General features: G+C 52.8%; 1 protein-coding gene across 2 annotated transcripts in view; it reads right to left on the bottom strand.

Moving 5' to 3' along the window:
- The window catches only part of Macrod1 (mono-ADP ribosylhydrolase 1), a 140442-nt gene that overhangs the window by 109633 nt on the left and 7854 nt on the right, over window positions 1–22955 (bottom strand). For both annotated transcript variants that reach the window (XM_038325108.1, XM_038325119.2), the window contains exons 2-3: window positions 22237–22338; window positions 21239–21355 (exon numbers count right to left, since the gene is read on the bottom strand). In XM_038325108.1, coding sequence (XP_038181036.1) covers window positions 21239–21355; window positions 22237–22338 — 219 coding nt within the window. The remainder of the gene's footprint in view (window positions 1–21238; window positions 21356–22236; window positions 22339–22955) is intronic.

The following is a 22955-nucleotide window of genomic DNA, read 5'->3' as shown; positions in this document are numbered from 1 at the left end:
GGCACTTGGGAAGTGGAAGCGGGAAGATCAGGAGTTCAAGGCTGTTGGTGGACACATAGTGAATATGAGGATAGCCTGGACTCCTTGAGAAACAAAACCTCTTAAAAGATTCTGTGATGAGCAAGAAAGGGAGACCAGCTGCACCTGAAGCTTTTTAAGTCGGCCAAGCGGGGCAGCCTGGTGCCGCATGCAGACGGGCAGAGGGTCTTCACTTGGAGAGTTATTAATAAAAGCTGAGGATTATCCCCTAAGAGGCTCTGGCAACCATATGGACACCCAGATAAGAGCAGAACTGTCCTGGCATTTGGGGGTGTGAGCTTGTTCCACAACCCCAGGGTTCTTCCCCTCCAGGTGCCCCTTGTTCCTGACAGGCACCCACCACACCCACAACTCCAGGGGCCTCAACAGTGCATCTCACACCCCTGGGTGGGAGAGAGAAAAAAATTATTTTCATGAGAACAACAGGAATTCCTGCTAAATTTAGGATAAAGCAAGAACTCATTACTCCTCCTTAGATCTGCTCTCACATCTCAGTGGGGTTAATGAGTTTCCCCTTTTATTCCAAGGAAGCAGTTTTTTCTCCACACGCCTGGATGGCTGGTGGCCCCTGCAGGGGTGACCTTGAGCACTCCGGCCCATCCCCTTCGTCCACTCCTTAGACCTCACTACCCATTATGCTGGGGCAAGAACGGATCAAGAGGGCCATTGCACAGGACAGTACTCAGGATGGCCATTTGGGACAAGAGCAAAGCGGACAGGTTCCGACTTCTCAGGAGTCACTTGGGGTTCAAAAGGGCTGTGGTCTCCTCTCCTGAGGCTGCTATGGGGACTTTCTAGAAAATAGCTGGCCAGCCAGTCAGCCAAGAGGCAGTTATGAGGGCCTACTGTGTGTTGGGCCTGGGGAAGCAGTGTTCCCTTCCTAGAAGCAGCATGGTGAGGCTTCTCCAGGAGTGAGGATGGGCGCCCTGGCCAGGGCTGGGACTACAGCAGGGAGGTAGGCTCCCATTGAGGGTGTTTCTGCAGATGAAGGTGGAGAGTTTGGGCCCCATTCATCACCTGAGACAAGGGCAGGAAGGCAAGTTCAGTTCTAGCCTCTTCTGAAAGGCTCTGGCAGTGCCCAAGCTGGCCGTGCCCAAGCTGGCCCAGCCCCTGGCCACACCTTGGAGAATTCCTGGCAGGTTCTGGCTTGTCTCAAGCCCTTCCCCATGAGAACTATGAACAGTTCAACTCAGGAGAGCCCCAAACCACCACCCAACCCCCCGCCTGCTGACAGTACTCCACACTTGCTCGGCTGGGGCACTGTCCAAGCACACAGCAGCCCCACACAACGAAGATCACCCACCCCTGCCCTGCTGCCCAACGAGGCCATGAAGGAGAGTGTCTTCAAGCACAACAGTTAGCAATCCCAGTGGCCCAGTAATCCAGCCATCTTCTCCCCTACCTCCCTTGGGGACAGTCCTGCCCCAAGGTCACTTTACCCTCCACACACCTGTGACAACACTACAAACTAAATGGGACCCTGAAGCTCCCCAAGCCAGGGCAGAGGGCTGTGTTCTCAAGCTCTTCTCAGACCAGCAGCTAGCAGAAGCCAAAGGGCTGTGGTCACCACCAGCCAAGCAGCCCAGAGCCTTGTCTTTCCCCCCAAAAGTCTCAGAACTGTTTATCACTGAGGGTAACGGGGCTGGTGTCCTCTTAAGAACCAGAATGGCATGCTGGGTATTGGCGGCACATGCTTTAATCCCAGCACTCAGGAGGCAAGGGGAGGTCTGAGTTCAAGATTAACCTGGTATACAGAGCAAGTTTTAGGACAGCCAAGACCACACAGAAAATCCCTGTCTCAGAAAACTGAACAAACAAACAAAAAGGGAATGGGGACTTTGCTTCCAAGGGCCCCCTAAGATCCAGGGACCTGAGTGATGCACCTCACTTCACTGTTTGGTCGAACTCTAAACTAAGCGCCCATTCCAAGTCTCCTGCCCTTCTCCTCCCTCCTACTGGATTCTGGAACCTTCCCTTCTCTTGCTCCGATTTCCTAGAAGGGGTACCTGGTCTCACAAAGCATCCTGGACATGTGGTGTCCAAACCTATAAAAGGCCCAACACCCCAAGTCACAGCCCAACAGCCTTGTCCTGTGACAGACTCCTAGCACTCAGTGCAGGAAGACCCTGACCCATCTGAGGCCACTCCCTGTTCCCGAAACACTGTAGCTATGGGTGGTGCTTGCTGGTCCAGTTTCGAGCACTCCCAACAAACCGTGCTCCCCAGACCACACACTGGCCAGTCCCTGCCTTCTTCCACCCGTCATCTCACAGTGCTGACACAGCCGCCGCCCCCCTTGGCCTCTGTGTCTGGCCTCTCCAAAGGACCCTCTAGTCCTGCAGCAAAGTAAATAGGCTCTCTCAGCGCTAACTGACAGCGCAAATGAAATCTTGCGCTCCCCCCTCCGAGATTTACAGGGGAAGTGAAATCTTATTTGCACCGCTGCCAAGCCGAGGCCGCGATGAAATTATGCCTCGAGAAGAGACCCGGCCGGCTTCTCGCGGAAGCTGCTGCATCAGAGATGGGCTTATTAAAAGCCATGGTGGCCACATTTCAACCTGTTTCAGGTGTTAAGTAATTTACTGCCACCCAGAATTCAGTGACAGGTTTTTATCATTTTTATTTCCACGATACAGGCAGACACCTCAACAGACCCCTGCTTACCGTTCCTCCTATCTCCCCCACTTTGGCACACGAGTAGGAACTGGGGTGAGGCCAGGACCACAGTGGCAGCAGATACCCTGACCCCTCGCCCCCAGGGTCTTACCAACGCTCAGCATCACCAGAAAGGAAAGGAAGCTTCTAAGAGCCCCTCACACACAGGCAGGTCCCAGCCACTCCCAGAGAGCCCTCAGGAGGTTTTCTTCATGAAGGCAACAGAGGCATTAGCGACGTAAGAACGGAGACGATCTCTGTCCTAAGCCAGCCACAAGATCAAGTGGTCTTCACTGAGCAACTGCTGTGTACTAGGCCCTGCTGGGACAGAGCACATAGCTGCCAAGGGGCCCCCATGTCATGCAGAGGTCACTTTCTACCCATAAGTTTCCAATAAATATTCCCGATGGCTAATGCAAACCTTTGGGCCAGGGACGTAGCTCGGGTGGTAGAGAGCTTGCCCAGCATGCACAAGGCCCTAGGTTCTGCCCCAGCACTGATAAGCTGAGAGCAGAGGTCTTCATCTGAAATCCCACTCAGGAGGTGGAAGCGAAAGAATCAGGAGTTCAGGGTCATTCTCAGCTACATACAGAATTCTAGGCTAGCCTAGGCTATGTGAGATCCTGCCTCAAAGGTAGTAATAATAACTAAATATCCCTAGGCTGGAGTGCAAGACACTTGCAAGACTCAGTGCAAGACACTTGCCTAGATGTGCAAAGTCCACAGAAAAGTGCCATCATGTGTCTTGCCTGTGGAAGCTCTGAAAGAGAGGGTTGGGGAGGCAGAAACCTGCCCGTCATTGTGGGGGACCTCTCCATGCCAGAGCTGAAGGTACAAAAGGATCTCAGCCCTTCACTGTCCTGGAGAACACTCAGTCTTTCCCCTCTGCCTCCCCTAAACTGTTGGGGAATGTAAAGGCCCCTGTTCTCCAAGAGCTGGGATCGAAGGAAACTAGGGTCTGGGCCATGGGTGGGAATCAGCCCCATGTGGCCCTTCCCCAGAGGCCTGGGCAGGGACTGTTTGATGCCTGCAGGCTGGGGGATTAGACCTATTACAGAGCTCTGGGGGTTTAGCCAACAGCCTTTCCAGTGCCCCCTTTCTCCACCTGTTTTCAGATAACTCCAAGACGACCAAGGGGAATCTTCAAAGCCCAGCTGAGCCAAGAGCAGAAATTCTTTAATTAGCTTTCTTTTGGATTGGGGCCCTGGCAAATGGATTAGTCATGGTGGGGGCAGGAGGAAGGGATCGGACTCCTCTTTAGAGCAGAGATTACAAGCCTGGGGTGAAGGACCGGGGGCGGTCTCTGAGGACAGGAGAACTCCTGAGTGGGCCCTCCCCAGCCAGCAATTCCCTGGGAGTTGGCAGATGGAAGCCGCCATCAGGAGGATGGAGATGTTCTCTGTAGAACCCTGCAGTCTGCAGGAAGCCAGCGTGAGAGACTCGTGACGTCGCCCAGGCTGTGTGCCTGAGTCTCCTAATGAGTGTGTGCCTCTTCCCCATGTGACCATTCAGATCTCTAACTTCATAATTAGAGGGGATTTCCTAAAGGGGCACCCATCTGTGAGCGGCAGAGCAGCAGGCCTGATGGTGCCAGGCGCCAGGCATCTGTCACCGTGTGTCACCACATTACACCCCCAAGGCAGCGTGACACAGTTGCCTTGCTTGTTTCCAGTATAAGCAAGTACCTTTTTTCTTTGCTGTTGTTAATTTGTTTTGTTTTTGAGATGGAGTTTAATATATACCTCAGGCTAGTCTCAAACTCATGATGTTACTGAGGCTGGCCTTGAACTCCTGATCTTTCTGCTTCTTCCATAGTACTGGAGTTGCAGGGAGCACACCCCCAATCCCAGTTTATCCTTGAGTACTAAGGATTGAACTCAGGATTTCACCTGTGCTAGGCAAGCACTCTACCAACTGAACCACAGCCCTGGCCCTCATCCCTGTTCTGAAAGGGCCTAGGGTTCCCATCCCTAGTACCACATAAACCACGAGTAGAGCTGTATGTCTGTAATCTACTCAGGAGGTACAAGCAGGAGAATCAGGAATTCAGGGTCATCCTCAGCTACACTTGGAGTGCTAAGCCAGTCCTATCTCAAAAAAAATAATTAATCTTTTATATTATTATGCAGTTCAGTCAGCAGGTTGCTCAAGGTATCAGAAACTGATGTTGACACAGGAGCCAGCTGTCCAAGTAGGTGTCTCCCATCACCCTACACTCTGGCCCATGGGAAACCTTCCCTCCAACATAACTTAGCACCTGTGATATAGTCCAGGTAGAAGTTAGAGCTGGGTACCAGTTAGAGGTAGCTTGGTCTAAATCACCCCATGCCCTCCATGTGAGAGAGGAAGGTGGCACCTGCCTCATTCTTAGGCATTGGGTAGAGAAGGCTGGAGGCTAGGGTTGCAGGCTGTGGGGTGCCAGGCTCTGAGCTCCAGACTGGCAGCTCTCACGCCCCAGCTCTCGCAATGGCTCCTTCTGTAGGAAGGTGTACCACACTGGATGGGGAGGTGGAGGGAGCCTCAGGCACCACTGATCCAGATTTCCCAGGACTCCCCCTGGAAGCATGAGCTCCCCATCAAAAGGAGCTCCTCTGTGGTCAGGCCACACTGGACTCTGGACTTTGTAGAATATACTCACAAGGAAAGGCACTACCACCTGCCACTCGTGTAATAGAGGTCTAAGTCCCTCCAGAGGAATGCCCTCCACTGGGATGCTCTAGCCGACTCCCAGGGTCAGGTCACTACTTGTGACTGGGTAGCACTCTGGGGATATGCCAACTGTATGGACCATCTCTCCCATGCTCCTCCATTGCAGGCTCAGCACCCCACACAGCTGCTGCAGGACTAGGTCACAGCTGTATATGCAACATAGGAGAACATCTGACTCAGGGCTACAGAAGTTCTTCAAGGAGGAGGTGGTGTCTCAGTCAGGACCTGGAGGACATTCAGAGTAAGCCAGGAAGAAAGTAGATGCAAGAGTGCTCCCAGCCAGGCACTGGTGGCGCACACCTTTAATCCCAGCACTCAGCAGAGGCAGGTGGATCTGTGAGTTTGAAGCCAGCCTGGTCTACACAGTGAGTTCCAGGATAGCCAGGGGAATGAGAGAGAATGTGTAGTTACAAGAAGCCCTGGGTTTCATCCTAGCACTACATAAAACCATCCGTGTGGCACATCTATAATCCCTGCTCTCAGGAAGTAGAAGCAGGAGGATCAAATGTTCAAGATCATCATGGTGAGTTCTAAGCCAGCCTGGCTACATGAGACCTTGTCTTAAAAAACAAAGAAAGAAAGAATGAATTCTCTAGCTGTCTGCAGTGGAGAGGACAGGAGAAGAGAGGAGCAAAAAGAAGCAAGAAAAGCCAGGAATGGCTTATATCTGAAGTCTTAGCAGTAGGAAGGCTGAGGCAGGAGGATTGCTGCAAGTTTAAAGCCAACCTTAACTACATAGTAAATCCAGGTCAAGCTGGGCTAGAGTGAGAGCCTTTCTCAAAAAGTAACAGCAGAGGCCACCATGTGGAGGCGCACACCTCTCATGCTGGCGCTTGGAAGGCAGAAACAGGAAGACATCTGAGTTTTAGACCAGCCTGCCCTGGTCTACATAGTGAGCTCTAGGCCAACCAAGACACATGAGACTGTCTCAAAAACAAAATAACCATTCATCCCATTCAAGGCCTCTCTATCCCATGTCCCTGAGTTAGCAGTGCACCCCTGAAGTCCAGAAGTAGCATCCATGCCCTTGAAGAAAGTCCTGGCCCAGAAGGGCACTGGCCACAGCCCAGGAAACACGTAGGAGCTGGGGCAGGATGCCGGAAGTAGCCAGTGGAGGATGGGAAGGACAGGAGTGTCCATGTACATAGAAGGAAGTCATGTTTGTTTGCAGACATAAAGCAAGCATTTATGAGCTGGGCCGTGGTGGCTCACCACCTTTAATCCCAGCGCTCGGGAGGCAGAGGCAGGCGGATCTCTGTGAGTTCGAGGCCAGCCTGGTCTATAAGAGCTAGTTTCAGGAGCTAGTTTCAGCACAGGCTCCAAAGCTACAGAGATACTCTGTCTTAAAACACACACACACAAACAAACAAGCAGAAAAGAAGGGGGGCAAGCAAGCATTTATGAACACCTACTGTGTGCTGGGACACACAAGAAACAGCCATTCCCTGAGACTGTGCTACACCTGCTATTGGGCCTGCTCCCATAGCCATCTCCTTGGTGGTTAAAAAATGATGTTCTTTGTTTCAATCAGCCTTTTCTTGATTGCTGGTGAAATCCGCCTCTCTCCGCTTGTTTACTTGCCATTTGTTTTCCTCCTACCGGGATCCGCCTGGCCCCATCTTCCACTCATTTTTCTTCTGGACTCATAGAAGCTCTTTGCATATTTAGAGAGGTATAGAGAAGTGGCCCTCTCCCAGGAAGGGGAGAATCTCAGGATCTCCCTGGAGGGTCCTGGGTCCCAGGAATGGGATGAAAGGGGAGAGTGGATCTCCATCTCTGAACAGATCCTAACTCTGCCAGAAGATAAGGAACTTTCTGCAGGTGGAGCCCCTACCAGGCCTACATCTTGCATGGCAAACCCCAGCAGGCTTATTTTTTACTTAGACAGAAAAGGTTCACGACCAGAGGCTGGCCAGGTACTCTGTGTGGCACTCAATGGGAGCAGCAGGTAAACTGGACATCAAGGATGGAGAGGTTTGTATGGTTTCAGGCAAGGTTGATGGGACCATTTGAAAAAAGGTGTCAGGTCCCCAGGACTCAGGCAAACACCAGGGCCAGAATCATTCCCCTTAGTCCTGAGCACACCTTCCCAGCCTCTCTTCCAGCTTCAGCAGCACCTAAAGAGGGACCCTGGCTTGAGGGACTCATGCAAGCCCCACCCCATCCTCAGCCTCCTGACCTTTCAGGCCCAAAAGAAGCACCTCTGCTGTTTATTTTTCCTCCATTGCTTCCCATATTTCACTGGACAAATAACGCAAGCCATAAAACTGATTTCCAAAGCCTGTAAAGGCAATAACATTTAGGGAGACAGGAAAAATTAAGCCTCCTTCCTTCCCCGAGTAATGACGATTGGGAGTCCTCAGAGGGCATTCTACAGCTGCAGACACTCCCGGGCTGGGCTGCAGAAGTCCCTGCCCGGCTGGTAGATGGGGGCTCGCACATGCTCTTGGGCCCAAAGCAGCCACAGACCCTCCATTCTTCTGCTTCCTCCTTCCCTGGCTCTACACCTCCACAGGATCCATCAGAGGTGACCCTGGGTAACCCTCCACATCCTGTCTCCCACTGTGCTGCCCCCTGGGGCCTGAGGGTGGCCCAGTGGGAGACCTACACATTCCAGCACACGTCCTTTAACTCCTGGGAAAACACAGGCACCAGTGTGCTCAGTGACACCTTTCAGTGGCAGAGAGTGGGTTCCCCAGTGGTCCTGGATTATCCAGTGTCCTAGCTGATTACCACACGCTACCCAGCACAAACAACATGGCTGCTATGAGCCTCTCCATGTCCCCTCCCCAGTAACTCAGTGGCAGGTCCATTCAAGGCTCTTAGGAAAAGATGAGGACCCCAGAAAAAGTCACTTCATGTCCCCACACTGCAGCTTTCCCTACCATAAAAGCTGATAGGCGAACAGCCCCCTCTGGGATCTTTACTGGGTCATCAGTTATATTCTGGGCTCCGAAGTTGCTAGAGGAAACTGGGACTGCCTGAGGCAGTGGCTGAGAGGGCAGAGGGTAGAGGAGCTGCCTGAAGGCAAGAGTAGCCCCACAGACCCCAAACAGCCCCTGACAGGGAATCACGAAGACTCTGGGAGTCAAGAACTCCAGGCTAGAACTCTCTGCTGGTGTGATGGTGCATGTCTGTCATCCCAACATCAGGAAGGCAGAGATATTGGGATGAGGGCTTCAAAGCCATCCTGAGCTTTATGAAATCATACCGCAAATAAACAGAACTCAGCTGGGGAGATAATTCAGTGGGTACTGCAAACATGAGACCTCAGATCGCCAGAACCTATGTTTAAATAAATAAATAAAAGCCAATGTGGTGATCCCAGCACCTAGATTCCAGGGAAGCCGAGGACAGATGTCTGGGGCTCAGTCATCAGACAGCCTAGTCTAATGGGTGAGCTCCAAATCAGTGGGAGACCCTGTCAAAAAACAAGCCAGCTCAGTGAGGATGCTTGCCGCCAACACTGATGACCTGAGCTGGATCCACGGACTCATGCTGTGGAAGAACTATGACCCCTAAAAGCTGTCCTCTGGCCTCCATATGCATGCCACAGCACGGCTGTTCACACACACACACACACGTACGTAAATATAGTTTTAAACATTTAAACAAGGTGGATGGCTCCCTAGGAATGATGTCTGAGGGTGTCTATCCTCTGACATCCACATACGAATACACCCATGTACCCTATCCCACAAAAAGCCCCCTCTTCAGAACACATGCACTGTTTCACCAAGAAGAATGGGGTCCCCAAACCAGGAGGGGACACCAGGGCAGCTTAGTCTCACTCCCAGAGTCTGTCATCACTCATCCCCCCACTTTTGAAGTTTAACTACATCGTGGCATAGAGTAAGCTTGACTGAAGAGTAGGAGAGAGGTGAAGAACAAGGGGTCTTCCCCCAGGCCTCCCAGAGGGTCAGTAGGCTGGAGGAGTAGGGAGCAGGCCTTGGGAGCAGCATAGAAGCTGGCAGGACCCCATGCTGCCCAAGGGACTCCAATGCATATTTGCATGGAGCTTTTGGTGGCACGCTGGAATTTATGCAGCTGCCCGTGTGGTTCCTAAGGCGAGACGAATCTTCAGGCCGCTTTTCTCAGCAGGAACAAGTCTCTCCTTCAAATCGATGGTGACACATTTTTAAACTCCGATGTTAAGGAGGGAAAGATTTTGAAGGCCCCCCGGGGGGAACCCTTATTAGTCACAGGCTCCCGTGAGAGAAATGGCAGTGGCAGATTCAGTGGGCCTGGGCAAGACAAGAGGCCCAGAGGCCAGGTCACCGCGGGAGAAGAGACAGGAATCACAGCAACAAATAGGAAGCAGAGGGAAGAGTTAGGAGGGGAGGTGAACCGTGGGAGTGAGGCTTTGGTACAGGGAATAAGTCATGGGGGGGGGGCGATAACAACAGCTGAGAGCTAGTGGTTCTGTTGCTAAAGCACTTGCCCAGCTAGGTTCAGTCCCCAGCACCAGGCCTACACCCGTAATCCCAGTCCTTGAAAGGATCGGGAGTTCAAGGTCATCTTTCTTCATTCTAACGTAAATTTAAAACCAGACTGAGAAACATTTAAAAAAAATGAAACCTCTGTTTCAAAAGAGGGGGTGCTGGCATGGCGGCACACGCCTTTGATCCCTAGATTCGGGAGGCCAAGGCAGGAGGAATTTTTCTTTGCTGTGGTAAAGCATCATGATCAAGGCAACTTATAGGAGACAGGGCTTATTTGGGCTTATGGTTCACAATAGCAGGTAACTGGCAGCAGGCGACAGACATGGGACGAGAAGAGCTGAGAACTCACAGCTCAAACCACAAGCAGCAGAGAGCACACACTGGGGTTGCCACAGGGCCTTGAAACCGCAAGACTACCTCCAGAGACACTTCCTCCAACAAGGCCACAGCTCCTAAGCCTCCCCAAACAGCAGCGCAATTGAGGACCAAGTATTCAGATGCCAGAGCCTGTAAGGGGACATTCTCATTCAGACCACTACATGGGGCTACACAGTCTCAAAATAAAAATGGAAAAAGACCTCTCTCAAAATAAAAATGGAAAAACGAAGCCGGGCAGTGGTGGCACACGCCTTTAATCCCAGCACGCGGGAGGCAGAGGCAGGCAGATCTTTGTGAGTTCGAGGCCAGCCTGGTCTACAAGAGCTAGTTCCAGCCGGGCAGTGGTGGCGCACGCCTTTAATCCCAGCACTCGGGAGGCAGAGGCAGGCGGATCTCTGTGAGTTCGAGACCAGCCTGGTCTACAAGAGCTAGCTCCAGGACAGGCTCTAGAAACTACAGGGAAACCCTGTCTCGAAAAACCAAAAAAAAAAAAAAAAAAAAAAGAGCTAGTTCCAGGACAGAGAAACCCTGTCTTGAAAAGAAAAAGAAAGACCAGTTAATTTCTGTAAACACTGTAAAGAGAAAGTACAGTCAGCAAGGGGACACTTTGGAGGTGCCATCCGGGCTGGAGCCATGGTAAAATGCCCTGACTACAAGAGAGTTATGGACCCAAGTCAAAGAGATTCCCAGGTCATCATAAGTAGCAGGTACCAGGCTGAAAGAGGGTCTCCAGGAACCATGCAGGAATCAGAAAGAACATGTGCCAAGAGCAAGGGCCAACCCTCTCTCTCTTGTGGTTTAGTTTTCCGTTTTCCTCCTTCCTTTCTTTTGCAGTTTTGGAGATGGAATCCAGGGCCTCACTTACGGTAGGCAAGCTCTCTACTACTGTGCTGTACTCTCAACCCTCAACTGTCCTTTCCTTGGTTTGGTTTGTGTGTGTGTGTGTGTGTGTTATATGCATGATGTATGGGCACATGTATGTGCAGGTGGCAGCCAAAGGTGGACATCAGGTGTCTTCCAGCTTATTTTTTGAGTCACTGGCCCCAGAGCGCCCCAGCTGTCTAGACCGCATAGCCTGCAGACCTCTGAGCTGAGATTACAGGTGTGTGCCACTACACCTAGCCCTTTACATGGGTGTGGGGACTGAACCCAGGTCTCGCTGCTTGTGTGGCAAGCATGTTGGTCACTGAGCTGTCGTCCCAGTGTGACTTGGTTCCAGGACGATTTGGGGGTGTTTTGCTTTCAGGGGGTGGGGCTCTCACTATGTTAGTCCAGGCCGTCCTAGAACTCACTATGTAGACAAGGTTGGCTTTAAACTGCAGAGATCTGCCTGCCTCTGCTTCCTGAGGTCAGGATCACAGCACTGTGACCTTGTCCCAGAAGACCGTCAGCTCTACACTAGGCATGATGAGCTGTATGCAAGGCTCGATGCAGGGCACTGTGAGCTCAGCTCTGTCCTGGCTTTTGTTTTGTTTTATTTGTTTGTTTTGTTATTGTTTTTGGTTTTTGGTTTTTCAAGACAAGGTTTCTCTATGTAATAGCCCCAGCTGACCTGGAACTCACTTTGTAGACCAGGTTGGCCTTGGACTCACAGAGATCAGCCTGCCTCTGTCTACTGAGTGCTGGGATTAAAGGCGCGCGCCACCACCACCTGGCCTGGCCCTAGTTTATTGCACTTATTTTTCAATAGGGTAGGGGCTAGAGAGATGGCCCAGCTGTTAAGAGCTCTTGTTGCTATTCTAGGGGATCAGAGTTCAGTTCCCAGCACCCAGGCTAGGTGGTTCACACCCACTTGTAACCCAGCTCCAGGAGATCTGACACCTTCTGCTGGCCTCTCAAGACATCTGCACACAGTAACCTACAAGCAAAGATATACACACTTACACATAAATAAAAAAATAAAAATACCAACTCTAGCTTCCATGTCCACTTCCTTGATAATGGCCTTTACCATCCATCAGCTCCAATCACCTGTTAGGCACCTGCGTCATTCACCTTGAACCTTGAAGCCGCCCTGTCTCTGGGGTCTACAGATGAAGAAGGTGGGACCTGAGGATCATTGTACCTTGATGCAGCACACCAAGATCCACAGAGGCCACAGCAGAAACCAAACGCAGCCCTGTTGGGCATAACCCTGCCGTGCGCCACCCCTAGCCCCAAAGCTGCAGGTCCAGCACCCTGTTCTGTCTGGAGGAGGGGAGCGCTCCTGCTTCCCATTAGGAAAAGCATAAGGCTGAACTGACAGGTGGCCAGTCAACCACAAAAATCCCTCCTTGACTCTTCCTGGTCCCCTCCTGACCAGATCTGCCCCCTTTCTACCACCCTGTGGGGAAAGCTCCCTGCTGCCAGACAGGATTGGGATTTAGCTTCTCTGGCAGGCACAGCAGAGCTTCCCGCCGCTGCAAATGTCAATTCTAGGCCATTTGCTTCGTGGATTTTAATGTCCCTGTTTCTCTTCAACATCCACAGCAAGGTAGCCCTCGCTTCTCAAAAGGGATGTAGTGTTTGATGATGTTTAAACCGTACGTGAAATACAGTCAGGCGGCAATAATCAAACAGTCGCGGGCCCTGCTGGCAGGGGACAGCTGACAGCCGGCTCTCTCTCCCACAAGCCACCCCAACACTCTCATTTTGATGGCAATTACAATGTCCAGAAGGGGAGAAGGTGGAATGGGGGAAGTGGAGATGCTATTCAAGGACCACTTGTTGTCACTGGGAGGTGGCAGCAGTTATGCGATGTCATGGGGGGGTACCCCTCAACTGAACCCCACCCGCACTCTCAGAATGGCTCTATACTACGCTACCATCCTCCCCTGCTGTCCTCACCAGCTTCCTTTCCTGACACCTCCGCATAGATATAAATAGCACGGGTTTGGTGCATGCCTGCAATCCCAGCACCCAGAGAGGCTGAGACCGGAGAATCACAAGTTCAAGGCACTACAAAGCGAGTTCAAGGCCAGCCTAGGCAACTTATTGATAGTCTCTGTCTCAAACTAAAAGTTAGACAAAGTGGAGGTAGGGGGTATAGTTCAGTGGTAGAGCGCTTTCCTAATGTGCACAAGGCCCTGAGTTCAATCACCTGAATCCAAAAATAGCATATCCCCTAGCCTGCCCATTGCCGACATAGAAAACAGGCAACCTTACATGGTGCCCTGGGCAGCCACATCCACTATAGGTCTCCAGCCCTGGGAAGTCATTAGGTCCTGCATTGCTGTGTTTTTACTGTGATCTACTGTACAAACAGCCTGAGCACCTCCAGGGACACCGTCCCAGACCAGATGTACAGTTCTCAGACTTACCATTGCCATGGGGATCTCCTTGGCTGTCCTGTGGGAATGAGTCCCTCATTATGCCACTAGGTATATGTGGACCCTGCATAACGGTGGGCACCCTAACTGGAATCTATTCCTTCCTCTGAGCGCCCCGAGAAACCCCTGCTGGGGAAACACGCCCCAAGGTAGAAGGGCCTGTTGGAGTTGGCAGAGGAATCAGATTGCCTCATGGCAGCGTTGTGAGAAGACCAGGTCACAAGAGGCATCTGAAGCTGACCCTCTCCCACCCCACAGTCCCTGTCCTTAGCTCAGGCCTAGGCACCTCAGCTCCAGAAACTGTCCCCTTTGATAGACTGCAGAGGGGACCATAAAGTGGCCACTTAGAATGTCAGCATGACTGGGAATTTGCAAAAATCAACAAAGGTACTTCCAAGGTGAGACTCCCAGGCAAGCAGCTCTGGGGCACTGGAAGCTGCAGGGGACGCCTTAGGTGGCTTCTACTCTGCCAGCTCTGACCTCAGGAGATGTAACCAAGTCCTGATAGGGCCCACTTTAGTCCTGTGGCTTCCCTGGGGGCATGTTCCCCGTCCTGCCTAGGAAGGCCAGGTCTAGACCTGGAGTGTGCTGGAGCTGACCCTGGAGGTCTGGAGAAAAGATTCGTTTTAAAACACCCCCAAAATTGCTGTTTTCCTTCGCTGACTAGGGCGGGAGGAAGGATGGAGGATGATGGTTTCAGCTAGACCCTTGGTAATCTAGGGATGCAGAGGGCCCATCCTTCCAGGCAGCCTGTGCCCAGTCCCTAGTGGATCATTCCAGGAGAGCGAGCCAAGAGCTGCAGCTCCAGCCCTTTTCATGCTCCGCCAACTTAATAGTCTCCATTAATTTCAAAACACACACATTCCCATAAGCTCAGTGCTCGGGACAGCACATCGGGGACACGGACAGTTGCACAGGTGTGGGAGCTGTGGCCAGGTGGCCTCAAGGACAGAAAGCCTGGGACAGAATGTACTCTAGCCACCATTCCATATGGGCAAGTCACAACCCTCTGAAGAGCATTTTCGGATGTAAGTTTTGTCATAGCCCAGAGATGGAGGCAGGAAGTCTGGGTTTGAGACTCTCCCACTTTCCTGCTGTGTGACCCTGAGCTGGTCACCATCCGTCTCTGAGCTCTAATTATTCATGTGTCTTCTTCTCCAGGACTTACAAGAACCTTGAATGCAGGCACATGGAGTCTTGTCTTTCCTTCCTCACCTCCAGAGGCTCACACCAGCCAGGAAACTGAGGAGGAGATGGGGACGGGGGGGGGGGGCATGAATACTAACCACTGTCCATATCTACAAAACCAAGAGACTCCCCTGAGGCCCAGAGAGGTGGGGTGAGGGCTAAATCAGAGAGGGGGTGTCCCAGAGCTGGCTCGTGCAGTGTTCCTGCCATCCGGCCAGCCTGCAGCAGAACTGAATCACTTTCATCCACCAAAGGCCAACTAGAACTCAGGACAGCAGATGGGGGGTCCTCACTCACAGTGGGACATCAGCAGAGGCCAACTAGAACTCAGGACAGCAGATGGGGGGTCCTCACTCACAGTGGGACATCAGCAGAGGCCAACTAGAACTCAGGACAGCAGATGGGGGGTCCTCACTCACAGTGGGACATCAGCAGAGGCCAACTAGAACTCAGGACAGCAGATGGGGGGTCCTCACTCACAGTGGGACATTAGCAGAGGCCAACTAGAACTCAGGACAGCAGATGGGGGGGTCCTCACTCACAGTGGGACATCAGCAGAAGGTCTGGAGGCAGAAGAAACCTACATGTTCCCTCTGAGTCCCACCCACCAGCCAGGCTCTCCTCACTGGACCGAGCCCTGAAGGCCCGGGAGGAAACCTCAATAATTCAAAAGGGATCCATCATTTATGAATTTATATAACACGGCTCGACCTTGTGGAAATGAGCCACACTCTTCTGGAGGCATCAAGCATTTTGGTGCTTCTTACCATAGGGAGGGTGGCTGCCCATATCTCAGGCCACCTAACTGGCTTCCTGCTTCATGCTACGCCCACACCAGACTCCCACACCCAGTGGGGGCAGGCGAGAAAAGCAATGCTAGCTGCATTCCCTTACCCCAGTGCCAAAGACAAGGGGTTTTGTTCATTAGTTGGTTTGTCTGTTTTTTGAGACAGGGTCTCACTATGTAGTCCAGGCTAGCCTGGAACTCACTATGTAGACCAGGCTGGTCTTGAACTCATAGAGATCTACCTGCTTCTACCTCTGCCTCTACCTCTGGAGTAATGGGATTAGAGGCATATGCCACCACATCTGGTTTGGGGCCCTGACTCTTATCTGGTTTTGTGATCCTGTGAGAGCCTTAATCTCTTAATCTGTAAAGTGGGTGCCCTGCACAGGAAGCCTCAGCATCCAGTCAAGGGTGGCCCCGGGTGAATACTCCTTGTAGTATTGGGGGCTGGTGCTCAGAACCCAACACATTTGGACAGCAGGAAGTTACCACCAGGCCACATGGGGCCAGTAAATTCAAATCTTGAGCAGGTCCCCAGAGCAGGTACCTGCTCACTGTCCACTCTCCGCAACCCAGCAGCCAACAAAGACACTGAATTAGAACTTGTCGCCTACTCGATGCTGGGGGTAGGGTGGGACACAGACACACACAGACACACAGACACACATAACACACGAAGGGCTAAGACCTATAAAATGAATGGTAACATAAAGAAGGAATCCTGGGGGGTGGGAGATTAGCTGGAGAGGAGGGGGGCTTGAGCTACAATGGGAACTGAGTGGAAATTTGTCAAGGGTGGTGGGGGGAAAAGAATGGGGAAAGCAGGGAGGCGGAGAGCAGAGCGAGGAGGAGGAGAGAAGGGGAGGGAAAAGGAGAGGAAGGAGGGAGATAAGCAAGGGGCTAGAAGATGGGGAGGAAGATAAAGGAGAAAGGGGAGAGGGGAAGGAAGGAAGATAACAAAAGGAGAGGGAAGTGACCAGCCCAGGGCCAGCAGAAGAGGCCATGCAGAGTGCAGAGGCTGGCATAGTGGCCTCCCCCGCTCGGTTCTGGCCAGCACTGCCCCTGCCCATGCGTAGCTTTTTTTTTTTTTTTTTTTTTTTGCTGTCGGCGGCCGGCAAGCCTCAGCAAACACATTTAAATCTGAAGTGACAGATAAAGCGATTTACGGCGACAGTTTAGCGTCAGATCACTTCCCACCAGGCAGTCGCTGTCCCTGCGGCCCCCTGCTTGCTAGTCCATCAAGGCGGTCTCTAAATCACCCGCACCAGACCAGCCAAGGCAGGCTGGGGACAGCCAGAGCAGGGCGGGGCGCACGGTGGCCTCACTGGTGGCCAGACGCTCAGAGTCGGTGCCTGCTCCTCCACACACCGGGCTCCACTGCCCTTCGCAGCTGCATGAAGGGATGAAACAAGGGTTCGTGCCACGGTGGGGTGGGGTGGGGTGGGGGATAAGAGGCGGGTAGGCTCTCACAAATCAAAGCCGAGGACTTAAGGAAGCAGAGTGCCACTCTTGCCTTATTTTAAATAAATAAGCAGCTTAAAAGTCTCCAGCGAGGCCGGCTTGTCGCTGTGAGACACGGCTTCCCACCATTCTTTAAGGCCAGGCCCCAGAACCCAGACCCTTCAAAGGCCTCCCTGACCCCCCTTGCCTCCCGCCACCTCCTTGCAGAATTAATTGGTCCCTGCGGCGTCACGCACACTTTATTCAAACCTCCCTCCCGGCGCTGTGTCACATTATATTCTACTTAGCCGCTCTTGCTCCTGACTTCCTCAGGACTAATTTACTGGGGCCTCTGTGTGTCAGGCCTAAACATGTGTCATCCTTGCTCCCACACTGGCTGGGGCTGAGGATGATGGCAGCTTTCAGATGAGGACCTGAGGGATGGGAGGTGCCGGCAGGAGCCCCCGATTCCACTCCAAAGGCCTCGGTGGTGCCCTGACACACATGCATAGCCTGAGATAGCCTGAGATTGCTCTGAAGAGAAAAATGGCTGTCTCGTTCATGTATGCTCTGCCCTGAGATGACTCTAAGGCCCACGCCAGGCCACTGGATCCCTGGGCTGGCCAGGAATGAGGGTTTTTGTGTTCAGACTTCCAGGCTGGGAGTTGGCCATCTCAGGCCCAGGGGCAAACAGACAACCAGGCTGCTGAGCTAGACATTCAAGATATAGATTTAAGGTCACATCCTCCGAGGCACAGAAAAGACTCAAACACTGTGAAAGCCACAACACCCCCCACCCCACGTGGAGAACCCCAGAGCTGAGCTCTCCCCACCCACAGCCCTGGGGGTCAGAGGACACTAGAGACTGGCATTGCCCCCAGCATCTCCAGTGCCTGGAGAAGAGAGTAGCCAAAGGGGCTCCCTAGCTTATCTTGCCAGTATGGCAGTCAATTTAATTAAGATGAATGTGGCATACCCCATGGGTAGGAGTTGTGGCCGGTACAGATGGCAGGAGCTTGAGGCTCTCCTGGGTGCTGCCCTGGCATGTGGCCTTGGCCATCAGCCCATGGGGCGGCTATGGGGAGAGTTCAGTGAGTGTGGCTTGCCCTGTGACCTTAACCCTGCCACTCAGCAGTCAGGCCTTCCACCCCCTGCCACATAGCGTACAGTGGTATCACAGACGCACACGGACACCATCACGTCACACCTCACACATGCCCTTTCAGCAGGGTTAAAGTCAGTCCTGGCCTTCAAAATGCCAAGTGGGGGCTGGAGAGATGGCTCAGCGGTTAAGAGCATTGCCTGCTCTTCCAAAGGTCCTGAGTTCAATTCCCAGCAACCACATGGTGGCTCACAACCATCTGTAATGGGGTCTGTTGCCCTCTTCTGGCCTGCAGGCATACATGTACACAGGATATTATATACATAATAAATAAATAAATATTAAAAAAATGCCAAGTGGCTAGTAGAAAGATGGGGGTGGGGAGGGTGGCAGGGGAGGGCACTGGACCTGCCCTTCGCAGGCACTGCCTGGGTCCTATACCAAGGCACAGATGCTCTCCTGTAAGCTTCCCACTTCTCAGCATGGGATAAGGGTCCAGACCTCCCCGTTCCCTCACAGGCCCCCTATAGTTCCACCACATCCTTCTCCTTCGTGTTCTTGCAGCTGTAGTGGCCCAGGGGGACACTCCTCCCCATCTGGAAACAGAGACATAGTGAGAACAAAATGAGGATGGACATAGACACGCACACGCACACACACACACACACACACACACACACACACACACACACACACACACTGTGGAAGCCCTGGTGGGACTTCGAGACCCCAGCCACTCCCAGTCCACACTATGCTCCACAGGCCATCAAATGCCCACAAGCCAATGCTACCCCTGGTTTCAAAAATAAAAATTTAAAAATTCCCACCCCGAGATAATTGCTCTCTCCTCTCGCCTATTGTGGTGGCTCTGCGGTCGGCAATGAGAAGCAATTATTCACGGCTAATGATTATAATCAAGTCAAATAGAATTTAATGGACATGCATTCTCTTCCTGCTTGAAACTTTACATATGAATTAAGCACATATGGGTTTCACGAGGCTCGGACGCAGATTTATGCAGCCCTGAAAAGCCCCACATTGCCTGCGACTTTTATTTCACTAATAAAGGCTGATTTATGGGTTCCTTGGAAATGCAATCTCTGCTGCCCCCTGGTGGGTGACGCTGCCGGGGCGAAGCCAGGGCCCAAAGGGATGGGGAGGGACCTCTGTCTGACCAAAGCCAATACCACATCAAACACTGGGGATGCAGGCTCTGCATGGGAAATCCATGTCCAACACCTGCTTCGGCCACTGCCTGCCACTCTGGAAGAGTTCTAAATCCCGACTGAGTCCCTTTCTAGAAAAAGATCTCAAGAAAACACACTAAGACGTTGGGTTCACTAAGGCAGGCAAGAGACGGGAAGGCTGCTCATCTGCAGGAGGCACCAAGTCCTTTACTCGTTAAGCTGTAATTGGTTCCTGTGCAGGTCATTCCTACCTTGCACATCCCCAACAACCCGATGAGTCACTTTCCATCATCCCCATTGTACAGAGACAGAAAGAAGCCTGGCAGATGCAAGGACGCCATGTCCTGGAGGAAGCATGACCAACAGGGCCACCAGCCCAGGGCAGCCAGCTCAGCCAGTGCTGGCGTGCTCCTCAGCGAGAGATCTGACAGGCCAATCCATGCCCCGTGTCCAAGCCTCCAGAGCCTTTTCCTGTTCCATGAATCCTGTGACATCTACCTTGGTCCCTAAACCCAAATTTGTTCACTGGCCAGGCTGCCAGGGAACTCACGAGGCAAGGCACCTGCTTTTCCATTTCACAACTCAACAGGAAAGGAACCACTGGTTGCCATCCACACCTTTGGCAGTGGCCTGCAGGGCCAGTGCCAGGGCAAGGCAGACCCAGGAGACTTCCTGAGGGGCAGATGTGCAAACCAGACAAAGCTATGTTTATTCAGATTGATCCATTGAACACCCTGCCACCTACCCTAAGTCAGGTGCTCAAGGGAGACACACAGAAGCAACAGCCAGAAAGGCAGAGGTGACCCAGCTTTCTCTGGCACTGAGTGCCACCCATCACTGTGTGTCTGAGACAGGCAGGGTGGGGGAAGGGCAGTGTTATCCCTCTGCAAACACTGCCAGAAATGCCACCAAGATCACAAACGCAAAGGTCCAGGACAAAGTGAGCAGTCACCTCTGCCGAGAGCCCAGTTACTTAGGGAGACCAAAGAGACACTGACAGCATCAGCAGCTCCCTGTTCCAGAGTCCTGGAGGGACCGACTGCCTTGTGGGGGCACCTCGCTCTGCCAAGCTGCAGAGCTTCTGCAAGCCAGAAGGCAAGAGGAGGTCCAGAAGCACCTGGGGTGCTGTGGACTGCACAGGCAGGGACTGGCATGATGGGGTTCTCCCTGCACGTCAGATCCCTGTGTTGGGAGTTCTTCCTGATAGTCACACAATCATAGAAAAAGACACCTCTGATGCCAGTCATAATTCCTGAGGGTTATATGAGGGAGGGAGGGAGGGAGGAAGGGAGGGAGGGAGGGAGGGAGGGAGGGAAGCCACCCAACCTTGTTGCAAGAAGTTCCTATGCACACACTACACTTTGCTGGCCCCAGACACCCGTTCCTGGTGAGTCCAGAACCCTTTCCAGAGCCTCTTGACCTCAGCCAGACAAACACCACAGCATTCTTCCCTCCCCAGAGAAGCAGCTGCCTCCACTCTGCTCATCACCATAAACCGCCGAACCAGCAAGAGGAGAGCACACGCAGGAAGCTGAGCAGCTTCCAGCCCAGGCGCTGGAGAGCTGCCAGGGGGCTGAGGGGGACCTCCCTGTACCCTCCCTTCCCTCCATGAGCTCCCTCACCTGGTCAGGTGTGGAGTGAAGCAGGGCTGGTGGGGGTGGGGAAGCAGCCACAGCCCCTCCCCCCCAAGAGAGCTGGCTTTGGCGTCCACCTCAGAGGCAGGGCAGTGTGGCAGCTTCCCAGTGCTCTCCCCCATCCCCACTGCTAATGGCCTCAGAGCTGCAAGGCAGCTTGGCAGTGCCCCCACAAGGCAGGTCAGGGCTTCGAGAGAAAAGAGCCCAAGTAGCCGCCACGCTGGGCTCCTGTGGCGCCAGCAAGCCATCCACACCAGCAACTGAGAGGCTCTCTGGAGCCAGGTGGCGCCCACCCATTTTTGGCACACCGACCAAGCCGAAAGTGACAAAGTGGCCCCCCCAGGCCTCTGACTCAGGCCAGTCACTCACCAGCGTTGACAATGGCATCCACTTCCAGCTTGGTGATGTCCCCTCGGAACAGGGAGATTTTCTCATTCAGCTGCTTGTCCTTCTTATACTTGGGGTCCTCCACTTTCACAGCCACCCCTGCAACAGGCAGGGTTAAGGGGCCTTCATTGCAGAGGGACTCAGCCAGAGCCCATGGGCAAAGAGCCAAAAGAGTGGCCACTGATGGTGGTGGTGACATCCTACTGTGGATGAGCACCTACTGTGTGCACACAAGGCCTTTACAGTAACGATCCAGGAAGTGTCAGTGATCTCACCCCCTGGTTTCCTATTTTTTTAAAAATATTTATTTATTTATTATGTATACAGTATTGTGTGTGTCTGCCTGAAGGCCAGAAGAGGGCATCAGATCTCAGCTCAGATGGTTGTGAGCCACCATGTGGTTGCTGGGGATTGAACTCAGGACCTTTGGAAGAGCAGGTAATGCTCTTAACCGCTGAGGCATCTCTCCAGCCCTGGTTACCTAATTTTTGAGACAGACTGGCCCCAACTTGCTACATAGCCAAGACTGGCCTTCAACTCCTCATCTTCCTGCCTCTACCTTCCAAGTAGAGGAACACCCTGCCACACCTGACTTCACACACTCCATTTTTAGGTGTCACAAGAGAGGCTGAGGTGGGATAAGTGGCTTGCCTGGGGTCATGGGTTACCACACCTGCACTTTCAGGCCTCAGGAGTTCCCCAGCATGCCCCTGTAAGCAAGCACATCACGGTATCACAGCCCAGCTCCCAGAAACTGAGTTACCCGAGGTAGATGGCTTATGTAGCCTGGAGCTGGTTTCTTAATGCTGTCATGGAACGGAAAACCAAACTGGCCTCAGGCAATGTTGATAATTAAATGACGTGACACATGCAGAGAGCCTGGATGTAGGGAACACTCAATTGGTACCACTGGATGCTCTGACAGATCCTCCCATGCCATTCTGTAGGGGCACCTGGCACGCCCCGAGAATAGAGCCTACCTTTCGCGGTCTCCTTCCACGTAGGGATCTTCTTCAGCTTAATGAAGTCCTTGCAGAAGTAGTGCTCCTCCCTCTGCTTGTCACTCAAGCCCTTCAGAAAGGCTGTAGGGGCAGGACAGGCAGGAGGGAGAGTCAGTGTGGCAAGGCGAAGAGGGGCCCCATGTAGGCCTCCTCCTCCTCAGAGTTCCTTCTGAGTCCAAGAGTGCAACCCAATCCTACCAGCCATGCTTCCCATGGCCCTCAGGGACAGAGACATGGACAACTCCACAACATCTTGCCCTGCTGTCTTTGTTCAGAAAGAGAAACTGAGGCCCAGGGAGACTGAGGGACTTTGTTCAGTCACTGCAGACATCAGTTCAGAATCCAACCTGGTCCCTTCCCGATACTTAAGCATCTCTAGGTCCCTCATAGCTGCATTTGTAGCGGGGTGAGATGTCCCTTGCAGAACAATTGCAAACTCGCATGTACTAAACCAGGCAGGCTGGTGATGCTCTGTCCCTTGTCAGTCACAATGTCACTGATGGCAAGACAAATATCCTCAAAGACAGACTCTGGCAGATCTGGAGCCCATTGTCAGCATCCTCCCAGCACTGGTCAGGGTTTCTATGCAGCCTGCAGGCAAATGTTCTCATTTTTACAGAGGAGGCATCAGGCACTTGAGAGGCAGCCTGAGGTCATTCAGACGGTGAGTGAGGACCCAGGCCCCCACCTGCTCACAG

The sequence above is a fragment of the Arvicola amphibius genome, chromosome 1, assembly GCF_903992535.2.
Source record: "Arvicola amphibius chromosome 1, mArvAmp1.2, whole genome shotgun sequence".
NCBI classification, from domain to species: domain Eukaryota; kingdom Metazoa; phylum Chordata; class Mammalia; order Rodentia; family Cricetidae; genus Arvicola; species Arvicola amphibius.
This window is presented reverse-complemented; position numbering and strand designations above follow the sequence as displayed.